This window comes from Ambystoma mexicanum, chromosome 1p (assembly GCF_040938575.1).
Source record: "Ambystoma mexicanum isolate Mex_15411 chromosome 1p, UKY_AmexF1_1, whole genome shotgun sequence".
NCBI classification, from domain to species: domain Eukaryota; kingdom Metazoa; phylum Chordata; class Amphibia; order Caudata; family Ambystomatidae; genus Ambystoma; species Ambystoma mexicanum.
Window position 1 is genome coordinate 432767854 of NC_090921.1, and position 23561 is coordinate 432791414.

Consider the following 23561-nt stretch of genomic DNA (forward strand, 5'->3'; position numbering starts at 1 on the left):
GGCTGGTGGTACCTTGCAGCTTTGCTTTTCAGCATTGTTAAAGGCAGGACTGCACACCCCAGACTGCAAATACATTAGAACAAGATGAGCTATTTGCATTAGACACCCGTTAATTGTAAACTTGTAAGCTCCAACGTGGACTGCTGCAACCGCCAGTGTGCATGGTCCATAAGATTGACTGGTCTTCAATATAATAGTGTATCTTTTATTTTACATACCTCCTTATTTCACATTTGTCACATGTGCAGTGGTTGAGGAACTAATATTGCCTGCATGTGGAATCTCACGTGGTTCCTTCTATGCTTTTTTTTTCTTCTTTGTTTTTTAAATGTTGCCCATGTTTCCAAATTCTACCAGCACTATTTTCAAGACCTCTGTCCGCTCAATTAGTGGTTATCAAAAACTTATTTTTGTTCTCGTTCATTCGAATTATAAGTAAATACTTTTATATGGGGCAACACGGAACTAATGCACACTTCCGCAGCCCTTTAGTCCAAATAATAGTTTGATATTTCCTGTTTCAGTTTTGTTATACGCTTGTTGTAGACTGCTCACTCATGTTCAACTTCAAATTTGAAGGAATCTGATTATTTCCTAAACCTAATGAAACTGTCAATGTGCAAATAGTTGCAATGATGCTCCCCCCCAGTTGCTTGACACAAAGGGACCCTTGTTGGACCCCAGCTGGTGAATGATATGATTTCACTTGTTTAGCTTTGCATACATTAAGCACGAATGCCTTTGCACTCTGTGTCTGCAGGAACAGGTGGTGAAAGAAGACAGCGTGGAGGCAGTGGGGGAGCAGCTGAAGGTGTATCACTCCCAGTACCAAGATAAAAGCAAAGAGTACGACTCCTTGTATGACGAATATACACGCACTTCACAGGTACCTTATCGGCTTTCATTGCAAAACATGCATTTGCTTCCTCACAGCTTTGTGGTCCTTGGTGGCTGATGCATATAGATTGGAAACCACGAATTCGGGCACATTTCCTTTGTACACTTTGCTTTAATATTGTCACGTGCATTCCATTTATTGAACACGGGTGTGGGATAACTCGTTGCCTAGGTAATGAATGACATGGATTTGTAATTTGGTGTTCAAATGTAGTCTTACCTGAACTGAAAGGGCAAATGTGCAACATGCAAACATGGTGGGGTAGTCGGATTCTTAAAAAATGCAACTGTGAACCTTATTTAAGGCAAACCCAGAAAGGGGGAAAAGACTGGATAGTGAGTTGGAACCGTGGAGCTAGTCTATTCAGTATGTGGTGTTCTGTACCCTTGAAGCATGATTCGAGGAGCTGCTCTGCTTTGCATATTGGGGATATGTAGCAAACATCCGAAGGATCCACTAAATCAGTATCTATATCCAGGTAATTTCGTTATCCTAAGTGAGATTAAATTCGACATTCTTTCAAAGTAAATACGTTTAGGCTATTGACAGCAAATTGCGAGATACCGTTCAGAAGGTTAATTTTGTGTTGACTCTTTGGTAGGTTTGATGGGAACCTTTCTGGGCAAATGGTTTCCTATAAAAATGTTCCCCATGATGTGAAAAGCCTGATCGGACTGTTGTGGGTGACTGTGGACATTGAATCAGGTTTTATGTCTGAAAGCTTTCAGATGGAAAAGTGGAAATTGGCAGTGTGTGCGGGGACTTGGCAAAAAAAAGCTGCTAGTGGTGGAACGTTTCAAATCAAATTGAGTTCTTCGCCCCCTTGCAAGGTGAATTTTCGCAACCGGAGAGGGACATTTTGGCAATAGCTTTAAAAAAATAAAAAAAGTTTATGGCCTGTACCTTTTCTGGCCTTTCTTTAGTAAGGATGACGCTGAGAAGCTGGCTGTGGGAGCAGGGCCATTTGCTGTCATTGCTGTCATTGTGCATCATTGCTATCTGGAAACACTGGTGAAGGAGCATCCAATCTTTGCTGGGGGAGTGGATGTCTATTCCTTAGACATTAAAGCACCTTTCCATCAATGTTAAACCTACATTTAGCCACCAAATATCCTTTATTAAGAATCCCAATCACCCGTGCAGTGCAGTTATCAAAAGTCTAAAAACCTACAAAATACACATTTGCCAGAGGGTATTGCCCCAAAATATCAAACAATGCAGAATGCGCATTTACTGCACATTTGGCATGAACTGAAATGACGAACCCCATTATACCTAAGGGGGGTTTGCAGGTGTGTCCACCGCTCCCTGGGCTTGGTATAATGGGATCGGGGGTGTTCCCTGCTTCCAAGGCGATGAGTGCTGCACCCGAAAAACCAAAAAGGGGTGGGGGTAAGGACCCTGCGACGGAAGTCTCTACACACATTAGGGGAAGGGGAGTTACGTTGCAGGGGATGGGCAAGCGGACAGATAAAAGACGCGAATGCAGGTAATTGGAAGAGGCAAAGGTGAGAAGGGATGGGGTTTGAGGGTAGGGGAAAGCAGCACGTGCGATCAATGTGGTTATCGCGCACCGCCGTTTTAGCATTCTACATTTTGGGATTCGCTAAAACGTTGTGCACAGTAATCGCATAGATCCTTGCCGGAGACTGCTTTTGCCTACTCCCACACCTCCGAAATGCACGTGCCTAAGACTGCTCTAGGGTAATCCCATTGCTACAAGATCCATGTATCCTTAAGACTACTTTGGTGTACTCCCAAGACCTACAAAATACATATCTGCCCAAGACTGTGGAGAGAATTAAAGGCAAATGAATGAATGGAAGAAGCAGCCCTATCGATTTATAATGTGTTTATACATTTCCAAGGCTACCAATGGGGCCAGTTACTTTCATTACTCTACACAAATATAAGTGGAGAGTAGGTGTGTACAGACATCCAATTATATTTCATTTTCACCAGGGAGTAGTTTTCTGATTGAAAACAAGAGGTCGGAAATGGTGTTAAAAACGGCTGCATTATTACCAGGGACATATCAAATCCTAATGGCTTCTGTTATATTTTCTTTTCAGGAGCTTCAAATGAAGCGTACAGCCATTGATGCCTTCAATGAAACTATCAAGATCTTCGAAGAGCAGTGCCAGACCCAAGAGAGGTGTAGCAAAGAGTACATCGAGAAGTACAGGCGGGAGGGCAATGAGCAAGAAGTACAGCGGTAAGGCAGGATTCTGCTGTCTGGGCGTTAGGCATCCGTGGACGGGACCCTCAGACATCATATATTTTGTCAACACAGAGCTCTCTTGAGGGATAACTTCTCATACGTTGTTTCCTCTTACTTGATTGCTTGTCTGGTTAATGATTTGGGTCTTCACAGCATGGAGCAAACCTGCTCTTTGTGGACCATGTTATCTTTCAACATCTGGTCTGCATAGAGCTTTGTCAGTTCCCTCTTGGAGGAGACTCTTGACAAAAGTGCAATGGGCCGTACATGTGAAAAGTCCACCCACGCTGAAAGACACTTTACTTTGGTACAAACCAGCAAGATTTATAAAGGAAAACATTTGCTTGTTAACAACTTAAATAGAACGTTCTTAAAGTGAGGCCTTGTTTGTTAAGGCTTTCGAGATCAAGGATTACCTGTAGATTTTTTAATATTAAACACTCAGCCAGTTAGTACCTGGGTGGATTCCTCGAGGTTCAATGAAGAGACGATCCTGAATTAAATTCCTGTATCGATTATGTGCAGAAATAATGGGTGGCCAGGAAATGAATACTACTTCTTGTATTGAAGCTACAGAGCAACCTTTTTATTTCTATCTCGTTTTTAACCATTTGCTGATCTATATTCTTTCTCTTGAATGCATTAAATGTGCGAGCACAACAAGTTTGTGCTGAACTTCTTTTGAAGGCTGGTAAAGCATTACAAATAGCCATGTTGAATAGTATGGCATGCTTGGCTCTAGGCACCAGTTTTCCCCGATAAGTAAATGGATCTGTTGGTGCCCTGGGTTCGAGTATTTGGCAGAGTTTTGCTGGTGCTTGGTTTAATCTAAGAGAGCAGCAAAAGAAATCCATGTAAATGAAACACTTATTTTTTTAGTCTGATCCTGTAGAGATGCGCTACCTCACTAGTTGTCGACTTTGGTTTATTTCCGATTTGGGCTTTCTTCTGTGATTTTCATTATTTGAGTTAGAACTTTCATTAAAAAAACATGCTTAACCTTAAGTAACATCAGAACAGAGTGATGAACTAATTTTAACTTATCGAACCTTGTCTGTGACAGATGAAGCAAATTTGCAATGATGTGGAGTACGATATTTTGATAGTGTCTAATAGAGAGAACCTATCCACTCCCCCACTGTTGAGATGCACTTGGAGACTGTTTCAAGTCTTGGGCCCATGAAATGAAATGATATTTTATTTATATCGCGCTCGTACACAAGTGTTTCTGAGCGCGACCAGGCAGAAAGGGAGGGGAACAGGGGAGATTAAAAAAAAATAGAAAACGGCGATCTTACTAGGCCCAGTGACGAAAGAAAGAAAGCGCAAATGCAAGGGAAAGGTAAATGGGGGAAAATGGGGGAAAAGTGCAGGGTGGGGGGGGGGGGTGGAAAATGCAAAGCAGAGGAGAGAAAAACATAAATATTAAATGGAATAAGTAATAAATAAGGGCTTTAAATCATGGTTGTGCGGCCAGCAAGTGGCAGGTGAAAATTAGTCAGAAAGGTATATCTGATAAGTGCAGATGAAACGTGGGAGGGGGACTGTATGGGTACAGATACAGAAACCCTAGTGCAGATGGTGGCCTGGAGGCAGTGCAGGAGGGTGGCAGGGTGAGCAGATACCTGGGCCCGAAAGAACAGAAGGTGGCCAGGTGCACAATGCCATGAGAAGAAACAGATCAACAGGGGTGAAGGGGGGCAAAGGCAGAGGCGAAGAGGAAGGTCTTGAGAAGTTTCTGGACCGAAGATGTTTTTCCTCAAGTTTCAAGGTGGCCGGGAGGCTGTTCCAAAGGGAGGCACCAGCCGAAGACAGGGATCTACCCCCCAGCTCGTTTTTTTGCAAAACGACTAACCCTGAGGGAGTTAGTCGTTTTGCATGGCTGAAAATTGTTTTAAATGTCTACCAAGAGTCTGAGGATAGGTTCGCACCTTGTGTCCATATTTCCATTGAAAGACAATTCTGGGCACTTATGTATAAGGCAAAGATGCTTAAAGATGAGTGAAACTTCTGCTCTGCATTGCCCATTTTCTTGCACTGTAGGCTTAAGATAGTTTTTCTTTAATATAATGCAGGGAAATTGCCTTAATGAATGCTATAAAGTGTTATACTATACCTTTACCATGCCCGGTCCCCTCATGTCCGGGTTGCTGTGCCCGCTCTGCCCTGTTTAACACTAGGAGAATCAGGCACACTTGATTGAAACCTTGTTACTCAGTAGTGGATAATCCTTCTCACACCCTCAGCACATGGCTTAGTAAATCACTCCTAACAAGGTGTCAGTTGGTGCCACACCTTGTTAGGAGTGAGTTTGCCTGTGCCTAGTATCTCATCCAGTAGGGTACCTTTTGCCTTACTTACACTTTAATTGTAAAATCATGTTGATGTACCTTTGAAACTTTGTTCTTGTGCATGTCCCTTCATTTTATCCATCTTTTTCCTATTCATTTCTGCTCCCAGTACTTGCATTTCTTTTTCTTTTTTTATTTCCTTCTTTGACTTTGCTTCCCTGCCTCATCTGCTTACTACTGCCTGTAATGTGCTTGCTTTGTGTATGCAGAATTCACTTATTTTACTTTTGTGGGGGGGGTTTCATGGTGGCGGCCTCAGGATTTTGATGAATTCTGAAAAGCTGAAATCCCGGATCACAGAAATCCATGACAGCAAAATGAAGTTGGAGCAAGACTTGAAGCAGCAAGCATCGGAAAATCGAGAAATCGACAAGCGAATGAACAGTCTGAAGCCTGACCTGATGCAGTTGCGCAAAATCAGAGACCAGTATCTGATGTAAGCCATTCACTTAGTTACCTCCTAATCCCCTACATGTTTAGGATTGCTTGTTGAAAAAGTATTTAAGTTCTGTTACATTTGATTAAGCTTTTTACAGTGCCATCACATACCTTTTTTATGTTACGAACCTAAGGCAATTCATCAGGTTTCTGTATATAGATTGACTTTTCGGTGCTGTGGAATTTCATTTAATTAATGCTGTGGGCTACAGAGAGTACTGTGGGCAGGCAGCAACGTTTACATCTTAAATCAACACTTTTTTCAAGCTAAGACTGCTAATGAAATGCCTTTTGGGAACTGTTGGGTTGGTGCTATGAAATTAACAAACGGTCCCTTGATTGAGAGGACTGGAGAGCAAGGCCTTCCATCCCAGTTGGTGCTGCTCTTGTGCAGTACCAAGCTTATTCAGTATCCGCTTTCGGGAGGGAAGATTTGCTTTTCAGACTCTGCTTGTTCAGTTCTTTGCATTTGTGCAAGGATTCCAAATTGGCAAAGCCACACTCTTTCATCTAATATGCGGCCAGTTTTAATTCCTGATTTAGTGCTATCATAACACCCTTCGAGGGACTTCCCTGGTGTGAAATATAATGGACTGTATAATAACAGAAATTGTTTAACATTAAACTAGGTACTATATATATTATTTTTATTTAATTGCACTTGGTTGAACTTGTCACCTTTTACACTATTACATAAACCATGCAATATACAAGTTACAATAAAATATAAAATTGTCAATATCACGGTATGCCAAAATTTTGATTTAAAAATACATTTCATAGTCCAACTGTGACTAAGTACCCCCCAGGCACATAGATAAAAATACTTCCCTGATAAAATCCCTAATAACATTTAAACTGGCAGTTTATCGGCCGCTATTTGCCATATGAGGGATACCGCTGAGAGAAACACAAGACTCCGAATAGCATACTCAAAAATTGATCTGATGTGTGGAGAACAGAATTGCTATAGCCTTTCTCATATTCCAAGCAAAGCCCTTTGCATTGGGTTACAATGTGGCGTGGGGACTACTTGTTTGCCACATTAGTCTTCCCACGGAATACCTGACCAGGCGCCCGTTTTTTCTAAAACGGGAAGAGAGGATACATACAAACTGACAAAATAAATCTGATCAGAGCAGGTAAACGAAGCTTTGTGAGAACTCATTGGACGATCAATACAAAAACCTTGATGAGATAAAGTCTCATATCTACGTAATTTGGCTGAAGGGTTTAGTGCTAGTTGGGTATTGTCATGACATCTAGACGTCTTTTACATTTTTGCTAAATTAAAATCAAGCCACGAGATCGGAATCACCGGTATAGCAATGTCAGTAAAATAACGCATTATCATTTCTGCTTCTCCCTGAACCATACACTTTTACTAAATCTGCTGGACTACGTGACTGCGAGGCTTAAGAGTATGGCGTTTTTGTCCAAAACATACACGCTGAGAATTTCCAAAGTGAAAGAGAGGGCAGGCCTAGTTATAGTCTTATGGCTTCTACGGGGAGCCTCTCGGGAAGGCTGAGTAGGGACTGCAGTAATTTTGGTTCCAACCTAGGAAGCCAGATGACTGCCCTCTCTGGATAAACTTCAAAGGCGTATAATATGCCTGGGAAAATAGATGTCCAGTAAGCGATAGTTTTAGCCTCAATGGAGCGTCCCCCGTATACATGGATCTTCTTTTTAATTGTCAGCCGCTTCTGCCAGGCCTTAGTCATAATTCCTTCTACCGAGTACGTGGCCCTGGTACAGATTCCCAAATATGTGTACTCCTCTATCTGCTCTAACTTGATGCAGTAATATATATTATTACAGGGCAGTGGTAGAAGCCATCATGTAACTCTATATAGAAACATGCTATTTACTTTTGTGCTTTTTGAATTTGAGGATTTCTTAGGTTTTTTTGGTCACGATCAACATATTGGCTATGCCATCGTGAGCCTGAGCGTGCCTCTACAGTTTAATTTGTTCCTCACAACATAACAATGCCGTCTGTTCTGTTGACCACGTACAGGTTGTGTGAATGGCCATGCATGTTACGGGATACACTTAGACTGATTATAGGCCTGGTTTGGTAATTCCACATTCTCATCACCACAGTTGACCTGCATGTGAGGACACTGTGTGAAACCATTTAAATGTACTTACAATCTCCATTTCATGATTTGCAGTAACTTGTCATTGCTCTGGCATTCACTGCTGCAATTTAGTAATGTGCGGGTTTGGAAGCAACAGAATTGGCTGATTTCCGGTGAGAATGTTTTTGATATAGACCATCACCAAATTAGGAAGTTTCTTGGAAACATCCACTGAAATCTTAAATTTGCTGCATAATTATTATGAAGAAAACTCAGACACACAATCTATTATAAATCTCAGCTTCATTGCTTCATGTCTAGTTTAGGATGTGTCTGGATTCTTCCCGGGATCAGCTCTGGTTTTACTGGTAGATAGTTTCAGGTATCTACGGTATTAGTATAATTGTTCAGTTTTATTTGACCGAATGTTACATTTGACGGAATTTGCCCACTAACGTTCAATCGAATTACACTGAACAATTAGGCTAATGCATACCGAACATGTGGAGCAGGGATTGCGGGGGTGTCCCCCGCTGCCTTAATATTGGAGGCGTGGGACCGAAAAAGAAAAAAGAAAAAGGAACCCTGCAGGGATGGATCTGACACCGGAGGGCTGAAGTGGACCAGGCGGCAGGTAGAGGTAAGTGGGGAAGGGGGTTAGGGGATGTGTTGGTGTGAGTGGTTTTGATCATCTGAGGTGATCGCATGCGGGCTGTTTTTTTTTTCATCCAACAGTTTGCCAACACATGCACTCTTGTGTGACCAGAGTACCTCCTTGAAGGGCTTCCATGCGCACACGATTGCCAGACTGTTTTAGAAAGCGCTGAATACCAGTCTTACGAGACATCTACAACTTCTATGCTCTTTTTGGCTATCTATGAATGGATTAACTCTGTCCAAATATCCCAGAAACACTGTCTGGTCACAAGCTCCAGATGTTAAGGAGATTTATCATTCTTATGCTTCATCCCCCTCTCCTAGTGAGACCCCCATCACTTTTTGCTGGACCCTTTTCTTTAATCCTTTTTCCTCTCATTTGTTCTTAAGGGCTCTGTCTTTTGGAACTCTGCTCTTTGTGTTGTACTGTCCTAGGGAGTCTACTTTCCTCCATATCTCTTTTTAAGGCCTCTGTATTTTACTCTTGCAGCGCACAGCTCAGTATGAGCAGTGTTGCTGGGAACCCTTTGGGTTCTCCTTTGAGATTCTTTTCTATATCCTAGTGTAACTACTGTTCTTAAGGAGATACTTTGTATCTCTCCTAAAACTTTATAGTCTGAGAGATTGGCACACGCCACCTTATGTGGAGTGCCAAGTGGATACCTAGTATCCCCCTTCTCTCTTCTCTTGTGGCTTTTATGTCACATCGACCATCTCCTAGTTATAGCTTGTGGCAGAGGATGTGTTATACCAACTATTGTATGGTTTCCTACCGCAGACTATGTTTTTATAGCCCCGGTTAAGCACAATAGGGTAAACTAAGTACTAACTTGGTGGCTCCTTTCTTTTTTCGCCATTACTAGCATGGTTCTTCTTTGTCAGCCAATCTTCTACTGCTCTGGGAGGGGGAGGCATGTGCAAGTGTTTTGCCTTTGAGGGGAACCGTTGGGTGTACCCGCCTAGGCTCCAGTGTGTCTGGGCAGGCAGGAAGTGGGGAGGAGTTTTTCACTCCCCTTCCCGTTGTCTGCCTGGGTGCCTGAATTGACCCAGCTCCCACTGGGGGTCTGGATGTCCTGATTGAACACCAAGAAAAACAAAAGGTCAGGAGCACACCTCAAATAACTCTGTCAAAAATTAGTGTTTATATAGGGTGTGAGGGGAAATGTCAACCTTGGCACTAGGCTGAGTAGAATAAGAACAGACAATGAAGTGCCCACCAACTGTGGGTCACTCCCGTCCCCTGCACACCTATAGATACTGGGTACCAGTCAATATTTAAATGTCATGTAGATATCTCGACACCGGATGCCCTTGAAAAAATAATCCAAACTTTTCCATACAGTTACAATTCAAACATTTTAGTCTTTCTTGAGTGAAAAAACACTTTCACTATATACTTTTTAACTATATTTCATAAGCTCATAATTAAACATTCCAACATATGAGTTTACAATTTCACATTGGACCAACATGCAAATAATTCAGTTTTAGGTTAGCTCTACAGGTTTTGGGGAAACCCCCTTCCTCAGGAGCAATCATTCTTCCCGTGAGCTTTGATGTTCTTCATTTCATGGCAGGATCTAAGATCTTTAGTATTACATTTCAGAATAGCGTTCAACACTTCCTTTGTCTGTCATGGTTTGATTAGTACTTATTGACCTGGTTAGGATTAAATGTTGGGTTTGCACCATTTCTGCACAATTAATACACCAAAAAGAATGTCTTTCTGGATGAAGGAACTGGTTCCCTGTCAAATAAAAATGGTTAATGTTAAATATGTCATGTTTACCATATGGATTACATAGTGACATGGACACTACTCTAAAGATTTGTCAAGGACTTTACAAAAGTAATGCAACCCTACCTTTTGGAGTGGGCTTCTCCTTAATTCATTAATGTCGCTCAGGGGTATTTTAAAGTCCTAATGGGGATTATGTGAACCTGCTTTTTCTTTAGAATCACGACGCACAGCAGCTCCAGAGGCAGAACAGAGGATTTCACAGGATGTTCTTAACTTTTTGCATGTCAATGGGTGGAAGGGCGGGGGCGGGGGAGGTTGGTGAATGAGTGTCAATGAAATGCATGTGTCTGAAGGCGCTAGAAGGGCACCCAGGTAAGGGGTACAGGCAGTGGTGACAAGCAGTACACTCTGCCTCTTCTTTCTTCTTCTTGCTGATAGATTTCTATCCATCAGTGGTGATTATTGGATACCGAGGCTGGAGCCTCTTTAGTCCATCTTCTCAGGTTAAGTATGTAATGGTGGGTTAGGATTCCTCGTGGTCTGTGTGGTACGTACAGGGAGGGAGTATTGATTTTAATGAGGGTACCCGCATTGAGAGGCAATGTTGGCACATATCTCAACCAGTATATGCATGACTTCTGACCGTGGTGGTATTCCTGGCTAAGTGGCTATATGGGCAAAGTAAACTGGGTGTAATTCCATCGAGGTATTGGCGCAAATTGGTGATAGTCAGCCATGGCCATGTGTTAGGGAGAATTCTCAGTTCTGTGCCAATACCTTCAACTTTAGAGACCACCAGCTCGTTTGCTGGGCTTCAGGACTTTTTGATTTTAACCCTGGAGTGAGTGAGACCTTTTACTCACTCTCTCATATGTTTTGACCTGATTTGGATTGTGTGTTTCCCCTGTTGAGTCTGACAAACTCCATAGGCATCTACTTTTTGTATGATGACGCACAAAACCTTCAGTGCAGTGTCAGAGAAATCCTTTAGATTTCTCATAAGGTTTAAATACCTTTTTTCTTGTGTGAACTTAAGCCCTTTGTTCATTTTGCCTTTGGCGGGCTTCAGTCCTCAAACCCGCCTCTGGCTTCAGTGTGTCTAGAAAGGCAGGATTTGAACTCCTTTGTCTTTCGGAATGCCTGAATGCAACCAGTCCTGATTGGCTGGCTGGCTGTCCTTTCAGGGCAGCCACCTTGCTGTGTGATTTGACACCCTAGGCTGTGCATGAATGGGAGAAACCTGCTGAAAAGGTGAACGTTTTGGGACTAGAGGCAGTCGACCACTGGGAGAAACACCCGACGAAGAAACTGTGAACGAAGCTTGCTTGCATCCACCTGGACCTTTGAATTGCCCGGTGAAGCCCTGCTGCTGTGCTGAAAATACTTTTTCGAATGGATTGTGTCCTCCAACATATTCCACATCTTTGACATGTAATATCCACAGCTGTGCACATTACAAGTAAAAAGATGTGGAATGCGTTGGAGGAACATCCAGTCGAAAGAACGTTACCAGTTTGGTAAGTAACTTATTCTTCTGATCGACCAGAGACGCTCTGGAAGGGACGACTTCTTCCCTTTGGTTATTGGGACCAACAATCCTGAGACGAACTCCACTGGAGCATCTTCCCCGACTGGCTGTACTTCTTTGCTGCTTGTAAGGGATTTCAATCAGGCACACACCCAGGCCTCGCCTAGTATTTAGCGTGCGATGAAACCCTTATTTATTTGTGTCTATAAGTTCATTATTCTGAATGATATACCACTCATATCACACCTGTCTCAAAATACCCCACATTTCGCACTGAACCAGGAATCAGGCTAGTTTGTAAGGGTAAAGATTTATTTATTTAATATTCAAATCACACAAGTTTAATATATAAATATAGATGGGGCAGCAATCACCTAACGATGACAATACAATTCAGAAACTAAGCAAAGCAATTGAATTCACTCATAATGATGCAGAGTAGAAAACAGGAAAAGGAACAGTTTTGCTTTGTGAACAGATGGCGTTTAAGTTAATAGTTCCCCCTGCAAATTACTCTGAAGTACAAATGAGCAATCCTACACAAATGTGAGTAATCGGCAGGTATTCAGGAATGAAAGACAATGTCTAGAGTTTAGATGCCAGCGTCCCTCCCCCAACAAGAGAGAAAACCGTTTTTGGCAAATGACACTTTTAAACTGACAAGTGAAAATGTTTTGTAAAATAATGCAAAAGGGTGCAAAAATGCTTGAATGGAGAAAAGTTCTAAGGAAAGCAACACTAAACAAGTCCTTACACACATGAGCTATAATATAAACAACAGTATACTTTTTAGAACAGAATGGCATGGAAGAAGCACTTTGAAATGGGACAAAGACACGTAAACTTTTGAACTTTGCTGCAAACTTTTACTACGTGATATTGGAGGAACACAGGAGGAACACAGGTCGATTACACTGGTTGTGGATGTAACTAAGGATCTTGGGTATCAGTGACAGTTGAAATTTCTTTTCTATCTTTAAAATTGAAGAAGTTATCGAGGCTTTAGTGAGAGCTGTTTTTGCAAAATAGGCAACGAAAATGGAAACAGAATTTGGCTTTACAAATGACAGATAGGTTTTACTATGCTATATTACTGACTATGAAAAAGAGGATGCCACACATGAAACTTCACAGCTACGTGGCCAGTGCAACCAGTCCGTGGTGGATACTCAATTTCTGGGGTTTACTTTAATAATTCAAAATCACTATGGAATTGTGGTTTTGTAACACAGATGAGAAAAATCAGCGCATGAAGGATTCTAACAATACTCGGGTTCTGAATTTAAAGATGGGTTGAGATTGGGATGATACAATGCAGATATACTATGGGTCACGGTTCTTCCTGTTAATACTTAGTCCTTTGTAATTAAATTGGACCGTCAGCTCTGGTCATTGTATTGGATCAGGTCTACTGGCAGCACGGCACCTCTGGAGGGATTGGATCAGTGGTGCGGTTCTGGTCAATTTTGGACTGAGCCTCAGACTTGGTTTGGAAGGGACTCTTCTGGTAGCTGGGCACGGCAGATTACAGGATGCAAGTTTCAGCGGGCAAGCCTTAATGATAGCAAGCCAAGCTGAATTAGAATTATTATTTTAAGTTTTGGAGGTTTGCAATTGGGTCAAGCTAGCAATAGTTCAGCAATGCTAAGTATGGATTCTGCAAAGAAATCTGGATCTTCAAAGAATTCTGGAGTAAGCTACAAGATGAAAAGTTCTGGAACCAGGTGCTGCGCTGAAATCTGGATGGGTTCTGTAAGCAGTGTTTCTTATGTGTAGTGAAGTTCCTATATTTATACTGTCAAATGTCATCCCCCAGTTTATGGTGTGGGCAGAATTTCACAAACACACCCCCACGGCTGTGAGTGGCTGCAGGCACATGCTTTGTTTTGTTTTAACCATTACAGTTTGGATTAATCATTTCTAACTCGGTACATCTCTTGGCGCTTATCAGTGGAACATGTACATACAATCTTGGGGTTTGCAACATTAATCGATCTGTCATAATACGACTTTTTTGTAAATAACTTTGGTTCCTTAAATGGTATTAGCTTCATCAATGTCTTCAAATCAAGAGCCTGAAATTAGGTTAATGTCTACCAATTTTCAGATTTATGCCTCTTTAGGTTGCTCAGTTAAAGCAGCAGCTGTCCAGTCCTTTGATCAGGGAGATATGTCCCCTTCCTGGAGGGAAGCTCCCCTGTAGAGATCAGTTGGGGAGCTTGTCATTGTCCTTGGCTCAGCCCCAGACGAAAGTCTCCCGAGGTCCCATTGTGCTGCTTGTTGTCATTATGCGGGAACCATTAGGCTTCCTGTTTTCAAGGGAGTGTCAAGCTGAGATATCAACTTTCCCAGGCCATGCACTGCCCAATCAGAATTTATCAGTTACTTTCACTGGGTTACTGTAGGATTCACCTACAATCTTGTATTACAATCTTTTATTTAAAAGGTATAAAATGAACAGAGTTTATAATGGATTTTGACATTTTAAAGGAACTAAGCCCTTCACATAAAACTGCTTTAAACAGGCGGATTGTGCACTTCTTCAGGAAAAAGAAAACACATTTAAACTGAATTTGACAGCTTATTTCTTTAAGCAGCTCTCATGTATTGCTGCCTGGATTCCTCTGACTGCCTGGAGAATCTTTGCTTTCAGCACATTTTCCTTCAAATAATTCACTGTAAAGATGATGGAATTTGGTGCCAATACAGCACTTTGAAGGTTGCCATTGATTAGAGAGTTGTATTTAAGGGCATTTTGGGATTTTTAGCCCTTCTGTGGCCTTGTGACAGGTGACTCCTGTTTTCACACCATCTTTGCCTGTGTGGCAGGGTGTGCAGCTCTTTGGTGGTTTATAAACCATGCGCAGTCTTGCAGATTTGGCGCACTGGGTTATTGCCTCCATTTATAGCAGTTTTCTTTCCCCATTGGCAAAGGGGTGTGTAGTAGGCGCATTGGCATGAGTTGAAATATCCTGCATGCTGCAGGAACCGAGTGCCAGGGGTCGAGAAATCCATAGTCGAGTGAAACGTCTGAAATCTGGCCAGAAGCTCCAGGAGTCTCCCAAGGACCCTCCAGAAGCAGGACGATGAGAGCTAGAGGCCCCTCACCAGAGTGCAGGACCCAAGGAGCGAAGGAAGCCCAACAGGTATCCGAGATCCGCGGTGGTGCGGTTTACCACACGTTGAACTGCAAAGTGATGCTGATCCAAAAAGAGCCTGTGGCTGCCGACAACCTTCAAATTGCTGCTGCAGGAGTCGTCCAGACATCCTACCTCTAGTCCCTACAACTGAAGCTCAGGAACCCAGGATCTGCATCGCTGCAACAGGACAGAATCCAGCTGGACCCCTCGTCTTCAAACCAGAGATACTGTTTAGACTTGGGTTACTTACCTCAGTGTCTTCAGCTGTGCTCTTCTCAGATGAGACTTGCATTGGCTTACCCTTAGAGTTGATTCCAACTCGGCTTTTCACTAGTGTAGCAGCTTGTGACCCTACAAGTGATTTCTACAAAACTCTCTAACTTTGTGCAAGACTTGTATTATCTAAGAAGTGCCTCAGCTCCATAGACTGTGCTCCAATTGACTTTGGCTGTCCTGGCTCCCTGGAGACTCTTCTAGTCCATTGACTTTGATATTGCTGTCCCTCATAAGTGGTAACTTGTTTTAAATGCTTATTGCTGGGGGAGACTTGTCTAGACTTCAGTGGAAGAAATAAGTATACTCACATGCCCTGAGAATCTGTTTGACCTTTCCTTTCTGCAAACTCAGAATCTGCAAACTGTAACTAGTGATCTATAAATGCCATTACTGTCCTTGTGAATGAAGTCCCCTCCGGGTGCAGGAAGTGTAATAATCATATCCAGAGTATCCACGAACTGATGCTGATTCTGAAAAGTGTTCTTAAAGTATATTTGATTTTTACATATCTTGCCCTTTTTAAAGAACGCTTATTTAGAAATTGATGTTAAATAACTATAACAGAAGCCTTTAGTGTAAGGCTTACTTGGTTATTTGTATTTGCGAATTTCATTTCTACAGCTCTAAAGCTCACATTTACCCGTCTTGAGATAAGCCTGGCTGCTCAGTCACCCTACCACCCTGTATAGTACAGACCTATACCGAAAGGTGGGTTACCCAATACCAAGCAGATAAGGGTTGTGTAGTCTCAGTGTTACTACATCAATTCTTACCTAACGTGTTTTTTTTTTTCTCAATGTCATTACTGGTATTCTGGGTAAAGCAAAAGTGAGTGGGTTACGTGCCACACTGGCATATTTTGGCGCAGCCTGGAAGGATATGTTCTCTTGCAATGGCATTGCTGGTATTATGTGGCACAGCCCGTGTGATAAGTTCGTCTTAAAGTGACAGAATACTTGCATATTTTGGGGGCATAGGCATAGTGAACATGGGTTGGGGAGAGGCTCCTCTGCTCTTTTGGCCATCTGGCAGCTGTTGGATTTTGCATGCATTGGCCTGTTAAACAGACAGGTAATTTACGGATTTTTCACCAGTGTGCTGTAAAATGCACCATTTTGACTCTATTTAAAACGCCTGGGGTTGAGCACCCGTCCCCGCACTTAGTTCCTCCCCTCCCATCCAACTTGCCCTCAAGGGCTCCTATTGGTTGGTTAGGACTCCCTCATTGCGGCAAATATGTATGACACTCTAATACACAAATAATCGCCACCCGCCAGTGTGCTGGGTTGCATATGCAAGGCACATCCTCTTGGCAGCAGCATTTGCGACCACATTGATAATGAAATGAGATCGTCTCTCACGCGGTCACCCTGCTGGCGATATCCAGCGGCAAGCTGTACACTCTGGCCATCTACTGTATAGAAGTATGCGGGCGCTAGCCTGCTTGGAGCTATACCACGAGGATCTGCAAAGCTGGGAAACCATGCACGTGAAGGCTTCGGAATGTTGCTCCGGCTGTCTTGAATCACTCGTTACGTTTTATTTCAGCATCATGCTGTAGTGTAGCCCATTTTCTGTGAGGTGCTGCAAGGCTCTTCAATATGAAGTACATAAGTTGAATCTAAGGAGTACATTGAGAACATAAATTAAAATGTATGAGCAGACCAGTAGACCACTATACAGGGAAGTATATTGGGTTTGGCCTTCTGTGCGTCGACAAGGAGTGAAGGCCCAGTGTTCTGTTTAGAGAAAGACTGACCTCTTGTGGTTATTGTAAGTCTTGCATCTAATGTATTTTAACACAGTTGTGTTGACTGTCCTACTTGTATAATGATGTGGTGTTTTCCAGCTGGCTGACACAGAAAGGCACCCGGCAGAAGAAAATCAATGAGTGGCTGGGGATCAAGAATGAGACAGAGGAGTAAGTTAAGCCTTCTATATATATTTGTTTTTACATCTCGGTTTGCATCCAGATCACTCCTTATAGGTCAAATCGATTTTACTCCAGTTTTGTTCAAGATATGTTGACTCTGTAGGTCTTGCAGACTTTAAAACCTTACTGTCAGCAACTTTCAGATTCACTATTTATGCAGAAAGAATCGAATGAGTGATACAAGAGCCACTGCTTCTGTAATCTGGTATTGCCTGGGGTATTCCGTCTTTACAATATTTACATGTTTTTGGCCATTGGCAGCGGCTCTATCCCCCCATCGTAGTATGTTGGGTTGTTTGCCGTTGAAGCCGGCTAGTTGAATTTCCCCTTGGCAGAATATGGCATAGTTATTTTAGGTCCGGGGAGGGAGGGGGTCATGGTAGTAGCGTTGCAGTCGTGGGTGAAAGGGGTACGAGAAGGACGGGGGTTTAGAAGATGAAGTGGTGATCCCTTGCAGGCCCTGTAATCCTCTGGAATAGGGAATTTTATTGTGTACTTTTTTTGTTGCTTTGAACCTTTGGTGTGGTTTGTTCCTAGCGTTTGGTTGCAGAAAGCCTTGCGAGTTTCCTAGACTTTTAGGAGTGGCTCTCGTCGACCTATCTCCTCTACCTGAAATTAAGTGACCCTGGAGTCTGGGTGCACGAGGCGCATCGGCCGTTTGAGCTAAAGCCTACGGGGACAGGTGACCTGTGTTAAGGTTGCCAGGGCAGCCTCCTGGGTCTTCGCCATTCATTGCCTCTGCCTGTAAATAGGTACAGAGGAAGTAGGTCTTGAAGGCGACAGTGGTGCTGAGTGAGAGACAGTAGAACACCCTCAGGGGGGGGGGGGCGCTTGTTGGGGTCCTAAGTTCACGGGCCTTCTTACTTTCTGGGTTCCGCGATCTTAATTTGAGAGCGTGCAGGTGGGTTTTTGGTATGACACAGTAGGAGTCCTTTCAATGAGGACTGGGATATGTAGTGCGTGCAGTTATTTCCAATTCATTCTCCAGGTTTGCGGTATTTAAGGCAGGTTGGCCTCAGAAAAGGACGATGCCGCCGAACCATATACAAAAAATACTGGACGATGTCCATGTGTGTTGATCAGTTTGGGGCAAGGGGGGGGGGGTCAGACTGTGTTTTCATAAGTTTGATGGACTAAAAGTGCCGCACTTAAACATGATCCACCATTTCTACCCTCCCTTTTTTATTGTGTTGTTTCTTTCAGCCAATATTCCATGATGGATGAGGAGGAAGACTTGCCTCATCACGAGGAACGGACCTGGTATGTGGGCAAGATCAACCGCGAGCAGGCAGAAGAGATGCTCAGTGGCAAACGTGACGGCACATTCCTGATCCGGAAAAGCAGGCTGCAGGGCTGCTACGCCTGCTCTGTTGTGTGAGTAATTCTCAGACAGTCTTTCACTCGCGACCCTTCTTGCCGGTGCTCTCGAATGTTGAGATTTTTCAGAGCGGCAGAGGTACTGAGATCTCTGCATTAGAAGTGCATTCATTTCTAAAGAATCTGAACAAGGGTGGATATGGGCTCGTCAAAATGTTGAATTAACTTGCACTTAATGCCGACTATGCGGGCCACAAGCCATTACCATATCATGGTCCAACTTATGGCCCAACAGTAGTGGTGGAGTGGTGTCTTCCAGCAGCCCAGCATAGATATTCAACATTAAATATTAGGCTTGTGCTTGCATGATTATGCATTTCATAAAAATAGGGAAAAGAATAGCACAGCTTTGCGATCTGTCTTTAGAAAGAATGTTCAGTAACTAAAAGCTGCATAGGCGTGCAGCCCCGTAAACTCTGTCTAGCAGTTAAATGGTTCGCTGTGTCGCATTCAACAAAGACAATGAAGACATGTCACCCGCCCACATCCGCAGTCCGCCGAATAACGCCAGTCAAGCGCTTCATTGAAGGGCATTGAGACGGACTCTTGCGTGAGCTGGTGGTGTTTTGCTACTGTGACCATTCAATTGCTTTTGCCATGGAAGTCCCTTTTCTTGGGGTTCTAAAAGTGACACGTCCACAAGAAATGTTTATATAGGTTTTATATTTTTATTTTTTCAAACCAAGAAACCCACTGGCCTCTACAAAAAGTTGAAATTAGAAAGTGTGACTAATAGCGTCAGTGTTAAAGTTGAACTTGGAACGGATGGAAAGGACGGAGTGGATATATCTCTGTATATCTCTGTTATCTCCTATATATGCTATGTATATGCTATGTACCTTTATCCCCATGTTATCTGTATCACATGTTTACCCCTATCCATCCTGTCGCTTTATAGACGCAAGCCGCAATGTACGCCCCCCTGTCCTGCTCTCGTGCTTGGTTGCAAGCGCTTCACTGATAAACCACCATATCAGACTACTACGCTTACTCTCTCCTATACACCATCATTCAACTAGAACACAGCTATACTACGACACTTTCGGTCTAGCTGTTCTCATACGAACATGACCTCACGAACACCTCATCATCCTAATAAAACACAGCTAGCTCAGCACATACCGGCTAGTTTAGGCATCTCCTCAGGCCTAACGCAGCCAGAACTCAGTCTGGGTGTCCACCCTCCAGACTGAAAACGTCCAACTGATTTCCTCAGCACCACACCTACCGCTAAGAAGAGGCTATCCTGCAACAACCACTCCAGCTGCACACACATCCAGTGCGCCCATGCAACATACAACACTCTCTCACTCTACTGACTTGAACTATGGTTCCCGAGGGCGTTCAACCTACCAGCGCTTTGAGGTCATACCAACGATACATAAGGCGCCACATAAATGCCAAGTAACGTAACCTAACATAATAATAATCCTTGAGGGCCATTGCAGCACATACATGGTATGCAGGGGTCCTTAATTGGATGATGGGACTTTCCAAAAGTTAAGCACGTGCGGGTTGTGACTTGCTGCTTGCAGCTGACTGAGCATGTTGTTTAACGCTTTATTTCATTCAAGGCCAAATGTCTTGTGTATCCTGCCAGAGCATCCAGTAGATAAGAACGGTTTATAGTGATAATGTCGAAAAACATTTTGTCGAAAGTCAAACTGTAAAACGTGAAAAAAAAAAGTCAAATGTCTTTTTTCTTTATTTATTAGAAAAGGCGGGGTTTCCCCCCCACCCCCCAATCCTCCCTTCTTAATTTTTTTTCAGTTTTTAACCTTTTTTTTACTTGCGGAACCCAAAAAAACAATGTAAATAAAAAAATAAAGCATTCACATATTTTTTTTGACATTTTTTCGACATTTTTGTAATTCAACCAAATGTTTTCGACATTATAACTGCACACCGATAAGAACCATCACCAACATGGTTGGTAAGTCCCTTTTAAATCTGCGCATGCTCTCGGATTGCTGCTAGGGTTTGTTTTCCAGCATGGGGTCTGGCGTGGATTCACATGCTCATGAATATTCCCCGTCGTCTGGCTGGGAATCCTCCGTAAAAGAAAAAAACAGTTTCACTTTCGTTTATAAATGTCTTTGTCCTATAAACCAATCACTGAGCTCTGAGTCTGACTGCCCTCTCTTTAAGCCCCTCCCCTGACAGCCATCTTCAGATTTCTACTGCACGTTCAAGTGTTGGGAGTCCTCGTGTTTAGCTCTTACAGCTTTCTGCATTGTTTTGTGCTTTTTTGTCTAGGAAAACCATATTTTGGTTTAAATCGAGCCCGTGTGCTCCATAGTTTCTTCATCCTACTTACGGGGATCTGTTTTTCTGCTTCTTTCATTGCTCCTCAAGGGCAGAATCGTCGAGGGGTTCTTCTTGGAAGTTTCCAGAAGGCCTTCAGGCCTACACCGTGCCGGATCATGGAGAAGAACGGTGCTTCCCTCTGCAAGCTCTGGACCAGCTGCAGTTTGCAGAATGTTTTCACGGACAACAAGCATTTTCAGTGTCTTTATTGTCCTCACCGGACACACAAGAAAGAGGATTGCGAGATCTGTTGTGGCTTTACCAAGTGCACTATGAAGGATTGGCACGTCAGACGGGAGGCATGGCTCAAAGCTGGGGCCTCTACCCAGTGTGGTCCACAAGGGCATGCCTCACCCGGATCCAGCCAGCCAGAGCGGGCTTCTAAGTCCTTTGAGGGCGCTCCCTCCAGGGGGGCCCAAGACAAGGCCAAGCACCGCAAGTCCGCTTCCGTCTGGGTCATCGTGCAAGCGGGTCCCGTGACGACCAGAGCGCATTGATCGTCTCCATCGGCCTCAATCTCTAGCCATTGCTCCAGTTCTTCGTCAAAGAGAGTCAGCTACCCCGGGTAAGCTGCGGGAGAAACCAGAGAAGGCCAAGCAGGACCAGGTATCCAACCTGCTCGTGAAGGCCCAGGTGACCCAGGCCAAATCGTTGTCCTCTATTGAGTTTGTGGCGGCCTCCCTTTTGAAGACGAAAGGGGCTGACCTGGCCCTGGGTGCCCATGCGGGAGGCATCGGCCAAACCTGTGGAAAAGACTTTGGAGAAGAGAATGCCGTCCCTTAGCCCCAGACCGACCCCTCGGGACCCAAAAAAGGGGGACAGGGGGTGGAAGAACTCATGGCACGGATATTTCTTCTGACGTGGAGGACGAGGCTTCCTTCCACACCATGTGGTAGAAGTTGTGGAGGAAGACGACGAGAACGTCAAAGAGGTAGTCACCCCCGGAAGGGGCGACGGTGACGACATAGGCAATGGGCACATCAACCCTACTCCCCAGGCAACTCCAGAGATCTGTCGCATGATATTCTCTCGACCCTCCACCCACTGGTGAAGGAGATTCAGAAGAGGATGCCGACAGTGCCTCCAACGGCACCACCAGAGACTACCCTGTTTGCCCCGGAGCCACCACCACTACCGCCAAAGAGGAGGAGGAAGCACTGTACATCTCCGCTACAGACACCACGGCCCCCCCACCAGGGGCACGGGGGATGGACACAGTGATGACAGTCGGCGTCTCCCCTCCTCCAAAGGCTTCTCCGCCGGATCAAGTGGACTCCTTCCACTCCATAATCGCCTGTGCGTCGGAACGCTTCCAACTCACCCCGAAGGAGAAGGCAGGCTTCTTGTATCCGCACCGGGAGGCGAAGGGAAAGGCCATTCTGTCAGTGCCACTCCGGGACGACGTCTGGGATGAGGGCTTGGCGCTACTGAAGAACCCTGCCTCAGCCCTGGCAAAAAGACTGGCTAGAAAAGAAATACTGGGTGCCGGCATCTGCACCCAAATGTCTGTGGTCGCAGCCAACGCCGGACTCTGCGGTCTCGCCGTCTGCTCAGGAGTCGTTGTCGTCCTCTGCTCCTCCAGACAGCGAGGGGAAGAAGTGGGACACCGTGGGAAGGAAGGTCATCCACTCACCGGTGACGGTCAAGGTGATAAACACTTTAGCCATCCTGGCCAGGTATGACCAGGAGTTATGGATCAAGATGGCCCTGATTCTGGATTTCCTCCCTGAGGACAAACGGGTCGAGGAAATGGATATCCTCCAGGAAGGCGAAGTTGTGTCGGACTACGCCATCACTGTGGCTCTGGATATTGCGGACACCGATATTGGTGCTGAAAGTCCCGAAATTTTACCACAAGCGGTCCAGAACAGAGTCCTCGACATGCAGTTCGATTGCGACAACCTCTTCTGTAAGGCCTTCGATAAATCTCTTCAGGCCATCAAGTCTGACACAAAGACGGCCCATGCCCTGGCCACGCTGCAACACCTTTCATCCCTCAGGAGGGAAGTCGGGCAGATCTTCTAAGAGTTTCGGCGGTGATTCGTCCTCTTACAGCCAACCCTCCCATTCCATGACCCAGGAAGCCTACAGGGGTCGTACCAAAGCCTTTGGAGGTGGCTGCCGTCATCGTCAAGGCTCCCAGTGTGGCCACCTGGTAGACCGATAGTGGCAGGTATTAATTCTGTTATAGAACCACTATCCACTTTTGCTGATCATTACCTGAAAGGCTATGTCCAGAAGATGGCTTCATACCTGAAAGATTCCAGGGAAGTGATAAACATCTATGAAGATCTCAATTTCAACCCAGAGACCTCCCTCCTACTAGGTTTCAACATTGTGTCGCTCTACACGAATATACCGCAACAGGCAACTCTAGACGTGGTGGAAGAAATCTTACTGAACAGACGATCAAGATCCTGTACCCACCTCCTTTATATTGTGGTGTGTGGACCTTGCCCTTAAAAGAAATTACTTTGAGTTCAATGGGACTTATTACCAACAAGTCAAAGGTATGGCTATGGGGGCCACCATGGCCCCAAGCGCTGCCAATCTATATGTGGAAATGTTCGAGAAGACCCATATATATAGCGGTACAAATCGATTCCAATC

The 23561-nt window shown here is 44.2% G+C and overlaps 1 protein-coding gene across 1 annotated transcript in view; it reads left to right on the forward strand.

The window, feature by feature from the left end:
• The window catches only part of PIK3R2 (phosphoinositide-3-kinase regulatory subunit 2), a 486396-nt gene that overhangs the window by 402169 nt on the left and 60666 nt on the right, over positions 1-23561 (forward strand). The window contains exons 11-15 of the mRNA XM_069649253.1: positions 761-886; positions 2971-3113; positions 5730-5906; positions 17184-17255; positions 18471-18641. Coding sequence (XP_069505354.1) covers positions 761-886; positions 2971-3113; positions 5730-5906; positions 17184-17255; positions 18471-18641 — 689 coding nt within the window. The remainder of the gene's footprint in view (positions 1-760; positions 887-2970; positions 3114-5729; positions 5907-17183; positions 17256-18470; positions 18642-23561) is intronic.